General features: G+C 38.5%; 1 protein-coding gene across 1 annotated transcript; it reads right to left on the bottom strand.

Annotated features, from left to right (window-relative positions):
• Positions 1–267: 267 nt before the first annotated feature.
• LOC131619164 (uncharacterized) lies at positions 268–6606 on the bottom strand. Its single transcript, XM_058890292.1, has 4 exons — positions 6401–6606; positions 6300–6357; positions 759–1260; positions 268–617 (listed from the first exon to the last, which is right to left on the bottom strand). The coding sequence occupies exons 1-4, from the start codon at positions 6604–6606 to the stop codon at positions 268–270; spliced, it is 1116 nt and encodes a 371-aa protein (XP_058746275.1).
• Between the last annotated feature and the right edge of the window lie 6685 nt (positions 6607–13291).

The raw sequence follows: 13291 nt of genomic DNA, 5'->3' as shown, positions 1-13291 counted from the left end.
ATAATCACTCGCATCACACATGAGTTCAAATTCAAGGGACCAATTAGGAGCGACGATTATGGGTGCGGTGACCAACTATTCTTTAAGCTCTAGGAATGCATTTAAACAAGATTCATCGAAAAGAAATTCCGTACCTTTGTTGAGTAGATTACTCAACGGCTTTGCAACTATGGAGAAATCTTTGATAAATCTTCGATAAAACCCGGCATGGCCTAGAAAACTTCGGATACCTTTCACATTCAATGGAGGAGGCAACTTCTCTATCACTTAAATTTTTGCTTTATCCACCTCAAGGCCTCTTGAAGAAACCTTGTGGCCGAGCACAATTCCTTCGGTAACCATAAAGTTGCACTTCTCCCAATTTAGAACCAAATTTGACTCCACACAACGACTTAGCACGGTATCAAGATTTTTCAAACATAGATCAAATGAAGCTCCGAAAACCGATAAGTCATCCATAAACACTTCGATGCACTTCTCAATCAAGTCGGAAAAGATAGCTTGCATACACCGTTGAAATGTTGCCGGTGCATTACATAACTCGAAAGGCATTCGCCGATAAGCAAAAATACCGAAAGGGCATGTGAACGCGGTCTTCTCATGATCCTCGGGATTGACTTCAATTTGATTGTATCCCGAATACCCGTCTAAGAAACAATAAAATTGTTGACCGGATAATCTCTCAAGCATTTGATCCATAAACGGTAAGGGAAAATGATCTTTTCTCGTAGCTTTATTTAGCCTACGATAATCGATACACATCCTCCATCCCGTTACGGTTCGAGAAGGAATTAGCTCATTCTTTTCTTTTCGAATCACCGTCATTCCACCCTTCTTGGGCACCACATGGACGGGACTCACCCAAGCACTATCCGAGATTGGATAAATCATCCCGGCTTCTAACATTTTTACTACTTCCTTTCTCACTACCTCTTTCATTACCGGATTCAATCGTCTTTGTGGTTGAGCCACCTGTTTAAAGTCATCCTCCATCGAAATCTTATGCATACAAAAGGAGGGACTAATTCCTTTGAGATCGGAAAGTGTCCATCCCATTGCTTCTTGATTTCTTTCTAAGACCCCAAGTAATTTTTCTTCTTCACCCTTAGAAAGGGTGTTGCTAATGATAACCGCCTTGTTTTCATTCTTCTCAAGAAACACATACTTCAAGTGAGACGGTAACACTTTCAATTCCACCTTTGGTTCTTCAACTTCAATCTCATCTTTCAATTCTTCAATTTGAGCTTCAAAAGGATTTATCTCATCACATGCCTCAAGATTTCTCAAGCAATCTTCAATTTCTTTCTCTTGATCTTTTGTAAGCACTTCAAGAGCTTCCATCAAAGTTTTCTCAAGAGGATTAGACAAGTGCATTTGATTCTCCACTTTCATAATCGCTTTTTCTGTGGCATCGATTCTAAAACAATCATCGTCATCACTAGGATGCTTGATGGCTTCAAAGAGATTAAGACATAATTCCTCGTCTTGGTATCACAATTTCATTAAGCCATCATCGATGTCTATCATCATTCGGGCCGTCTTCATGAAAGGCCTTTCTAGGATCAATGGTATATCTGGATCTTCTTCCATGTCTATGACAACAAAGTCAACCGGAAACCAAAATTTATCAACCTTGACAAGCAAGTCTTCCGTAACTCCATGAGGATGAGCTGTGGATTTATCCGCTAATGATAATGTCATTCGAGTTGGCTCAAGTCATTAATTCCTAACCTTCTCACCATAGACAATGGGATCAAATTAATACTAGAACCGGTATCAACCAAACACTGGCCTATATGAACATTTCCAATAGACACCGGTAAAGTTACCCGTCCAGGATCATTTGATTTAATCAGTGTAGTGCGTTGAATTAACGCATTACAACAAGAGCTCACCGTTACTAACTCGGGGTCCAAGAATCTCCTCTTTTTTGTGATCATGTCTTTGATGAATTTTGCATACATCGGCATTTTCTCTAATGCCTCGAAAAAAGGAACATTTATTTGTAATTTACTAAAAATATCCAAGAACCGAGCATAGTGCTTTGCATCCTCTTTCTTTGACGGACCGGGAGGGTAAGGCAATTTTTTTACATGAATTGAATCCTCTTTCATCTTCCCCTTTTCACTCACACTCAATCTTTTCTTTCCTTTTTCCACTTCTACCTCCGGATTTTCTTTTTCCACTAATTCTTTCTCTTTCTCATTTTCAACTAAATCACCCTCAACATTTTTTTCTACTTCAATCACTCTATCTTTTTCAACATCAACAATATCTTCCTCAACTACTTCTCCTACACCCGTATCAATATTTCTACCGCTACGAGTTAGAATTGACTTACAATGCTCACGAGGATTTTCTTGTGTAGTAGCCGGAAAAGGACCTTTGTTTTGATCTGCAAGTTGCTTTGACAATTGTCCGACTTGAGTTTCAAGATTCTTTATGGACGCATCCATACTCTTTTGACTTGCAATTTGCAATTTCATGAATTGGCTAAGAGTATCCTCTATTGAAAGCTTTGTTTGTTGAGGTTGTTGAGGTTGTTGATTATAACCACCAAGATAAGGATTTTGACGATTCGATGGACCCGCATCCGGCCTCCATCCTTGTTGATAACCTTGATTACCTCTTTGTTGGTAACCTTGGTTATTGTTGTAAGGTTGTTGTTGTTGTCTCCCACCATAACTTTGATTAGGATTAGAAACATAATTCACCTCTTCACCTGGTGGAGGACAAAAACCAGTTTGATGGTCACCCCTACACAATTCACAACACATCACTTGTTGATTTTTTGTAGGGATCCTATTTATCTCTTTGATTTGTTGAGGTAGTTTTGACATTTGTTGAGTAAGCAATTCTACTTGTTGAGTCAATAACTTGTTTTGAGCAAGTATTGCATCACTAGTATTCAACTCAAGAACTCTCGGCTTTCTTTACGATGTACTAGAGTTGTGTTGCCCTTGATGATCATTCAAAGCCATTCTATCAATGATAGCAATTGCTTCTTCAGCAGTTTTTGACATCAACGAACCACCCGCGGTAGCATCTAAAAGTGTTTTTGGTTTAGGCTGGAGTCCATTTCTAAAGATATGGATTTGAGAAAATTCATCAAATCCATGCCCTTTGAATTTTCTAACCATTGACTTGAACCTCTCCCATGCTTCATTGAGAGATTCATTCGGACCTTGAGAGAACACCGCAATAGAAGTTTTCGCTTCCATGAACCTATTGTGTGGAAAGAACCGATCCAGAAATTTCTCTTCTAACTCGTTCCAATTAGTCATGACATTGTTTGGTTGATCAAGGTACCATTCCTTAGCTTTTCCAATTAAGGAATGAGGAAATAGTCTCCTGAACACCTGTTCTTCTTCGGCCTCTGGAGCACCAATAGTTTTGGCGATCTCATAGAACTTTGTTAGATGAGTAAACGGATCCTCGTGATCTGCTCCTGTGAAAGGATTCTGGTATAATAGTTGAAGTAACCCCGTTTTCATTTCGGAGTTCCTTCCATTGGCTTGATCACGAGCAAATTGTGCATTCAGACGAGGGCTATTAACGCAAGGTCCTCGCGGTGGAACATTAGGATCCGCAACCATTTCTTCCTCAACTAAGTTTTCAACCAGAGTTGAAGAAGAAGATGCTTCTTGTTGTTGTCTTCTTTCCCTAGCTAGTTGCCTCCGTCTACGAGTTTTGCTATTCTCTCTACGCGCAGTCCTTTCAATCTCGGGATCAAAAAGGAGTTGATCTGCCGGTACACGTCTTCGCATAAACTGTAATCTGAAAAACTAACCAAGCAAATTAACAAACACAAGGGATAAGAGCTAAGAAATAAGAGATTAATTATAAGACTCAATACAAAACAAACTATTGCAATGCTTGCAATATCTAAACAACAATCCTCGGCAACGGCGCCAATTTGTTGAAAGAATATTGGAGTACTTTTAGATTATCGTTTCCTCAGGGATTGGTGCGATATCACCGCCGTTCTATAGTTTATGTTGTCTTGAGTTAATGTTACTTTGGTTTTGGGTTTGCAAAAGATCATTCAACAATTTTAGTAGCAAGGATTAAATTAAAGAAAGTTCTAAGTTTTAAAGAGAAGTATCAAGACTTGATTTCATCAACCTATAATTTGTATGTCTTCCTAACAACATGCGTATGAATTTTTTATCAATCAATATCTCATGTATCGTACATCTATATCGTTCGTTTCTGCAACGTTATAGCAAGACTTACTTGATTGATTGTTCAACCAACGATTTCTCAATTGATTGAACAACACAAATAACATTTATAAACCGATACTAAGTGATTATCAACCATTAATTCCATGTCTAGACTTAATGTTTGATAGATGATAGAGCTAGGTCAAGATTCAAATATTGTATTTCACAAACATTTAAACCATAGAAAGATAAGATAAAGCAAACTAGATCATCTATATTGATTAACAACTTGTTCATACACAATAGTTATAAGAAACACATACAAAAAGTAAGGAAGATTACATCAAAGCCTTGACACAAAAGTGTTTAGCTATCCATTGACATGGTAGCTTGCACAAGAAGGAAGGAAAGAAGGCAAGCATCAACGGTAATTTCTCGACGATCAATGCTTCGATTCTTCTTCTCCAAGTCAAAATACTGAATTTAGGGTTTATTTTCTCTTAAAATTGTCTAACATTCCAAAAAGACAGAACTGATCTATATATAGAAAAACCAGAATCTGTGCAGCGCGCGTCGCGCACTCTTGCTCGCGGCGCGAGCCCTTTATTAAATGATCAAACCGCCCAAGCGCGCATCGCGCGCTCTTCACCTTGCGACGCGCGGATGCCACTGACTTTGACTTAAAATTTCCTTAACAGCGCGCGACGCGCGATCCTAGCTCGCGACGCGCCCTTGAGCAGATCTTGAAACTTTGCTTTTGCAATTGGCTTATTACTCCAATCCTCAAAATTCCAACCTAATAAAAGAAAACCTGCACACGAAACACTTAAAAATAACGATTAAAAGAAAACGAAAGCTTAATAACTAAACTACTATTATTTACTTCAAAATAAACGGGGTTTCATGAATTAAGATGGTGAGAAATCCTTGGCTGCATTATATTATGAGACCTGCCCGTATCCACTAGCACCATGACTATCATACCATTTCATTGGGTATAACTGCTTATAGTGTTTGTGGAGAAAATTGTCCTGTAGCTGCTTGTGGGTATAACTGAAAATAGGTGTCACTTAAATCTGGTTCAGTGGGTAAGTCCACCATTTCATTTGCTGTTGTATGATGTTCTAATCCCTCGTCCTCGGCCATTAGTATAAAGAAACTGTTAGAGGAACATTTATGGCCGGTGACGAACTTTTCATCACAATTAAAACAAAGTCCTTGAGCTCTCCTTTCTTGCAATTGGGCCTGTGTGAGGCGTCGTATTGGGAGTTTGTGTGTGGTGGGGTTTGGGCTTTTGGTAGTGAGTGGCTGGTTTTGGGTTGTAGGCTCTTGGGTTTTGAGAGTGTTTGGTGGAGTGAAAGAACTCTGGTTTTTCTGCTAATTAGAAGAAAAAGGTTTGGAAAATTTGAGATATAGTGGTAGGACGATGGACAACCAGCTCATTTTGAATTTCACTTTGCAAACCAAAAATAAAACAATTTAATATTGCCTCAGCTGGTAACCCTACAACTTGGTTACCCAATTGTTCAAACTTTGTTTGATATTCCATTACCGAACCTTTTTGTTTGAGTTTAAACAAAGCAGCTTGATGATTTTCATAAGTGGACGGACCAAATCGCAACTCTAATGATTTTGTAAATGAATACCAATCTGTTAGCAAACGGTTACTATGCATCCATTTAAACCAACCTAAAGCATCCCCTTTCATATAAAATGAGATAAGAGATAAACGATTTTCTGGAGGAAGGTTGTAAAAGCTAAAAAACTGATCAGCTTGAAAAAGCCATTCTAAGGGGTTGGTACCAACAAACAAGGGTAGCTCAAGTTTAGGAGACCGGAAGGGTGGTAAGGGGAAATTGGGAAAATGGGTCGTTGGTAGTTTGGGCATGAAATTGGGGGGTGGGAAAAACTGTTTGTTGTTGTATAAAATGGGGGTATGTCGGAAATGGGGGGGGAGGTGGGGTGCTGTTGTGTAAGGTGGGGGTATGACGATGGGGGGTTGCTGGTTGGTGGCTGGGCGTAAAGGGGTGGGGGCTGGTGTATGGATATGTGCGCTGGGTGGTTGGGATGGTGAGGCTGTTTGATTGACAGCTGGGGATCCAAAAGATATAGAAGATGGGTTTAGGTGAATACCTGAAATACTGCCACCAGATCGGGCAGTGTTGGCTGTGACAGCAGGCTGCTGCTCTTACTGCAGCGAAATCTTATGAAAAACAACCATAACAGCTTCATACCTTGAATCTTCCACACTTTTGTCATCATCCAACCTTGAGTTGATTTGTCCCACTTGCTGTGCTATATCCTCATGAACTTGGGCAAACCTCACATCCATTTGTTCTTGAGTTTCAGCCATAGCACTATTTAGATGTAAGGTAGACACTTGAATAGCTTCCTCTAAAATTTCTTTAGAAGAAGGGTTGGTTGGTTTTGAAGGAGCCATGGGAGGAGTTGAGAAGGAACAATGGAAGCACCAATGATAGATAAATGATAGGAAAACCTAGATCTAGAATTGCATAAAAAGATAATAAGATAAAAATAACTTTTCTTTCTACTCATTCATAGGCAGCATACACATATATAGTAGGGTTTTTACTAGTCTATTTGGATAATGGGCCTAAAATAATAAAAGAGACATTCAGTCCACTAATAATAATAAAAAGACTATTATTTCTCTCCTCCTAATATTCAATGAAGTCTTTAAGTTTGCTGGATCTTTTCTTTAATCTATTGGGCCTTTGCTTCATCGTATCATTTTCATATTCTTATATGATTTTGGCAAAATATATAGAGTCCATTTATATTTTTTTAAATGATTTTAATAGTGTTACATAATTTTATATAAAAAAAATTTTAGAAAGAAATTTTTCATAAAAATTTCAAATGAAAATTTTGTTTGAATAATTATTCTTAAAATGTTACTTTAGGTATTTTTTTCTCTTTATTAAAACCTTTTTGGATATAAAAATTTTAAAAAATCACTTAATTTTGAAGCTATTTCAAACATATTTTCATAAAAATCATTTTTGAAATACTACTTTTAAAAAATATTGTAATGACTATGTTTTAGTCTTCAATAATATTTGTTTATGTTATAGAATGTCGAAAGTAATGTTTCAATTTAAAAAATCAAATAGAAAAAAACTTCTAATATTTTATAAAACAGTTTTTGTAAAATCTTTCTTAAAAATGTAAAGAAATTTTTTTATTTTCTTAAAGTTGAACTAAACAGATCTATTGGATGTTTTGAGCAATCTAGCATTTAAAATGTGAATTGTGGTTGTCAAAGTAAGAGTCAAATCCCAACCTGCACAATTACAAACATGCACACAATATCAACAATGGAAATATAAATAGATAAACAACCTCAACTTGTTAAGAAAAAGAGAATGTATCATTCATCATAATATTTCATAATAGTACTTCAGTACTTTCGTCATGGAGGATAAAGCTTTGGAGTGGTAAAGGGTAGGGAAAAGTAGATTTAGAAATTTATCTCCTAGATGGGATGTGTTTCTAATTGGTAGCAGGGCTTATGAGGAGAAAGGAAATTTTTACACTTCATTCTTTTTCTCTAAGATACCAGATAGGATTTCTTCGGCGGAGATATACGAGTTGTTTGGTTGTGTGGGGGAGATTGTTGAAGTGGTTATTTCTCCAAGGAAGAACAAATATGGCAAAAGATTTGGTTTTGCCTGTTTTGCTGAGGTAGAAGACGGAAGGCTCTTCGCAGTTAAGCTTGATAATATCATGGTGGACGGGAAAAAGATCCACGCCAATCTGCCTCTTTTCTCTAGGAGCGATTTTGGTAAGACTTTTTCTGTTGGCGAGAGGGGTATTGGAGGTTCGGGGGAGCATCATAGGATTCTTCGTAAGGTTCCCTTCGAATCGGTGTCGGGTAAGGCTTACCGATTGGTTGGCAATGAAGGAAACTTCTTTTTAGCTGATGTGGTTAGGGGAGGGAAGCAAGTGTGTCATTTGAATTTTAATTCGGGTCAGGATATCATGGCTAGATTCAAGAAAGCCTTCGTCGGAGTGATGGGGAATCCCGGGATGTCTTATAACATTTAGACAAGCTTCGAGATGGAAGGTTATTTCTCTATCAAGGTAACTCCTCTGGGTGCAAACTTATGCCTTTTGGAAGATTTAGAGGAGGGAGCCACGTTTGATCTTATTAAGGAAGGGAGGAGTTGGTGGTCACAGTGGTTTTCAGAGATAATAGGTTGGAAGAAAGATGATATCGACAAAGAGAGAGAAACTTGGATTAGGGTTTATGGGATTCCATGTCACGCGTGGAATTTTGAATTTTTTGAGATTCTTGCTAAGATGGTTGGAAAGTATGTGTGTTGTGATGATAATACCTTGAAGGGTGAACACATGGACATTGCATGGATATTGGTTAGAACGACTTGTGCCTCTGTTTTGAACGAATCTTTCAGTGTTCGTATCAATGGGATTGTTTTTAGAATCAAAATGTATGAAGATAATCATAACCCTCTTCGTATTAATCTTAATCAGTCTACTAAGAAGAAAGTCATTTCGGATTATTCTTCAGATTCTGAGTTAAGTTGGAACAAACTTGACATTGGAAACCTTGAAGATGGTGAGTTTTTTGTTTCTCCAAAATTCTCGGATGCTTGTAAGGAAGCTGATGATGTTTTCGAGGCAAGTGGGAAAATAGCTACGATCTCAAAAGGTATTCAGTCTGAGGAGGCTATGGGGAAACGTGTGTCAAGAGTTAAGGATACTAAATGGTTTTTCTTTTTTGATAGTGTAGTTATGGTGGCTAGGGAGGAGAATATAGGCCTGTTAGCTAAGAGTGGTCCCTCTAAGCTGGCACCTTCTATCAAGAACAAAGGAGAAGACTCCTCTGTTGACACTTTTTTCAAAAAGGTGGATCCTTTGGTTGGTGTTCCTGCGACCAAGAAAAAAGTAAAAAAGTTGTTTTACGTCAAGGTTGTTAATGAGCCGAAGGCTGGAAATTCCATGAGGCCCAAAAAGCTATCTCTTGCTAAGGTGGATATTGGGACTCCTTGTTTGAATAGTGGGTCGTCGGGTCCAAATCCCTTTCAGGGACATGATGATTTTCAGCGAATTTCCCAAATATCTAAATCCCTAATCTCTTCTTCTTTGAGCACTCAGAAGGGCGGAAGAAACTTTTCTGAAGGCACGATTTTATGTTGCGATCAGGTATCTGATTTAGATGTTGTGCAAGGAAATACTAGATTCCGGGATCAAATTGAATCTAATGTTGGATATAAATACTAGATTCCGGGATCAAATTGAATCTAACGTCAGTTAGAGGCAAAAAGAATTTTAGGAAGAAGATTCTCGATTTGGAAGATGCTGATAGAAAGAACAAGTTGTGTAAGAAGGAGAATACAAATCTGGGATTATGATTATAGGTTCTTTCAACATAAGGGGTGGAGGTAGCTTGATCAAGAGGAAGAGAATTGGTTAAATAGTTAAGAAAGGCAATTGTTGAAGCAGGCATAGCGGCAAGCAACAAAAGATTTGGAAATATTACTCCGAAATTTATCGTGTCCACATAGATGGTGAGAATGCCATTCAACAACTTCTACAGTTTGAATGACAAAAGTATAAGAACGGAAAATTAAAATATATGAACAGAAAAATAATTCATTCTTCAGAAAGATAAGACTTATCAAGCTTTGCATATGATCTACTTCTTACAAACTTAAACTTGTTGACCAGTTATACTCAACCCACGATAATCATCTATGTTATCATGTATCTCTCACATAAGTTTTCATCTCTGAAGCACCTACGAGAAAATTCACAGCTAAGGTTATCTCTAACGCAAAATTGCGAGAACATCTGTATTCTCACGTCGACGATCTCTCGCGCGCCGCTCAAACACGAAAGCATTAAGTACAGATACCCACAGTGATTGTTAGCTCTAAATCTATCTCTAGAGTTCAGAAACTAATAGATGATCATCCTAGATAAGGATTCAAGAAGTTTATCTCTAAAGCAACTCAAATCCCGAGCACAGAGCAAAAATCTAAGACAACAATCAACACAGATTTATAAAGCAAGTTTTATATAACGCCATGGGCGAAAAATATACATGTGTTCAAAGTAAATACATACACAAAACCCAACTATAAGAGAAAACACAAAGAGGAAGAGAAATGAACCGAAAATCTCCCGGTTTCTCAGCTCCGATCGATGATCAATCCACCTCCAATCATCCATCTGCAAGCTCCATAGTTGTTTCCTAACCTAATCTACTATAAGAATAAAGGTTTGATGAGTTGGGAACAAATACCCCAAAACATAACCTAAAAAATGTGATTTTTCCCCTTTTAACGAGCTGCTATATCAGGAAGCTCGCTTAGCGAGATTGATCTCGCTAAGCGGGTAGCAGAAAAAATGAAATTTTGTTTTCGCCATAACTTGAGAATGGTAACTCCGAATTGCGCCCGGTTCGAAGTGTTGGGAAGCTTATTCAATGCTCTATCTAAAAATGGCTTAATGGAAACCTAATTGATGGTTTTTCTCATCCTTATTTTGAGCCTTATGGATTCCCGCTTGAAGGTGGGTAAGCGAGCTTCTGCATGATTTTCATTATATTGCTCCAAAACTGCGAAATCGAAGCCGTTCCTTCGCCACTTTATTCCTCGAGGCTCCGATATGCATAAATACCTATAAAACAAAGGAAAAATATTAATTGGTATAAAAATGAATCAAAAACACTAGTATGCGCATATTTAGACAAAATTTAGGATTTTATTACAAAATCATAAGAATAGAATCGATAAGTGCCACAAATATATACTAAAAATATTGATATTTTGGCACTTATCAGCAATGCCGACGTTTTCATGATTCAAGAGTCCAAATTGGAATTTGTCGATTTGGGCATGATTGATTGTTTCTGGCCTAGCGAAAAGGTGGGATGTTCTTATACGGGTTCGGCCAGAGCTTTAGGAGGGATGATTACTATTTGGAAGGTAGCGGCTTGTGAGGTGTTATTTACTTTCAGGGGGATGGTTTTTTGGGGATCAAGGTCTTACGAAAGGGTTTGTGTTTTTACATCGTGAATGTGTATTCACCCTGTTCCCTCCATCTCAAAAGGAAGTTGTGGAAGGATTTTCTCCTCTGCAAATCAAAGTTTTCTGATGGGGAATGGTGTATGGGAGGGGAATTCAACGCTGTGGTCAGTGAGAGGGAGAGGCCCGAGCATGGCACTAGAGGTAGGAAGTCAGAGATGAGGGACTTTTTTAATTTCATTATTGGATCCAATCCTATTGATGTGAAGTGTAAAGGGAAGCCCTTCAACTGGTTAAGCAGAGACGATAAATCTATGAGCAGAATTGACAGGTTCCTCCTTTCTGATTCTTTGATTTCGGTTTTGGGAGTTGTCAGTCAGCTTATTGATAAAAGAGACGTTTCTGATCATTGTCCCATCTAGTTAATCTCCAATAAATCTGATTGGGGACCAAAACCATTTAGAGTCAATGATAATTGGTTCGATAATGTGTTATTCTTGCCTTATGTGGAAAGGGAGTGGAGGAGCATTAAGGTCGAGGGCAGGAGCGATTTTGTATTGAAAGAAAAGTTGAGGATTTTGAAAACTAGTCTTTGGAGGTGGAACAAGGAGCATTATGGCAGAATCGATCTTAAAATAAGGGAAGGGATCCAGAAAATCAACAAGGCAGACGATTTGCTGGCTAGTTGCAGGGATGATTTTATCAAGGAAGTGGTGGTGGAGAGGAGTGAAGCCATATGTGAATTGTGGAAGAAGATGTACTTGAAAGAGAACCTTTTGAGGCAGAAAAGTAGGTTGAAGTGGGATAGCTATGGAGAAGAGGATTTTAAGGAATCACATCGGTTCTATCCTTGTGGAGAGTCATTTGTTGGAGTCGGTCGGGGAAGTTAAGAAGGAATCTAGGAGATTTTCTCTCTTTTGTATGCCGAAACCGACCATTTTCGTCCTAGTATGTCCGTAATTCAATTCAAAACACTTTCTAATGAGGATGCTGGCTCGCTAGAACTTCCTTTTTCTAATTTGAGATAAAGGACGCTGTTTGGGCTTGCGAGGGTTCCAAAAGCCCGGGACCGGATGGCTTTAATCTAAATTTCATTAAGAGATGTTGGAGCTTCTTGAAACAAGATTTTGTGAGGATGTTCAGGGACTTCCATAAAAACGGTTTGCTTTCGAAGATGATTAGCTTATTTTTTCTCACTCTAATCCCGAAAAGAGACAATCCTATGGGGTTAGAGGACTATAGACCTATCTGTCTCGTGGGTTGTGTCTATAAGGTGATGCCTAAACTTCTCACTTCGAGACTGCAGAGGGTTTTATGCTCCATTGTTTCGGATAATAAGAGTGCTTTCGTCCTCGAAAGACAACTGCTCGATGGGGTTTTGGTGGCGAACAAAGTGGTGAATCTCGCAAAGAAATCGAAGCAAAGTTGTCTCCTTTTTAAGGTCAATTTTGAGAAGGCTTACGATATGGTAAGTTGGGATTATCTTAGATACAGGATGCAAAGGATGGGTTTTTGTAACCCTTGGATGAAGTGGATGAATGCAACCGTTTTCTCGAGTTGGATGTCTGTTTTGGTTAATGGCAGTGCAACTAAAGACTTCAAGGTTAGTCGAGGGCTTTGCCAGGGAGATCCCTTGTCTCCCTTCTTGTTCGTCTTTCTGGATGAAGGTCTTACAGGTATAGTGAAGAAGGCGATAGCAGTAGGTGATTACAGTGGTTTCAAGGTGGGAGGGGAGTGCGAAGTAGAATTATTGTAGTTCGCAGACGATACGTTATTGGCGAGCACTGCTTCCTGGAAGCAAGTTTGGGTCCTTACAGCGATTCTTAGAACGTTTGAGGCTGCCTCGGGGCTACGTGTCAATTATAACAAATGCAGGCTGATTGGGATCAACATCGACGAACGTTTTCTTGCTGTTGCCGCTTGTTTTTTATAGTGTAGGATCGAAAAGAGTTCTTTCAGATTTCTCGGAATCCCGATAGGCTGTAATCTGAGCCTTTGTTCCACTTGGATTCCTCTCATTTTGAAGATGAAAGTTAAGTTGTCTAATTGGAAAAACATATTCCTAAGTCTATGGGGCATAATCACTCTGTTGAAATCAGTGTTGTCCAGTTA

The sequence above is a fragment of the Vicia villosa genome, linkage group LG7 (assembly GCF_029867415.1).
Source record: "Vicia villosa cultivar HV-30 ecotype Madison, WI linkage group LG7, Vvil1.0, whole genome shotgun sequence".
Classification (NCBI taxonomy): Eukaryota; Viridiplantae; Streptophyta; class Magnoliopsida; order Fabales; family Fabaceae; genus Vicia; species Vicia villosa.
This window is presented reverse-complemented; position numbering and strand designations above follow the sequence as displayed.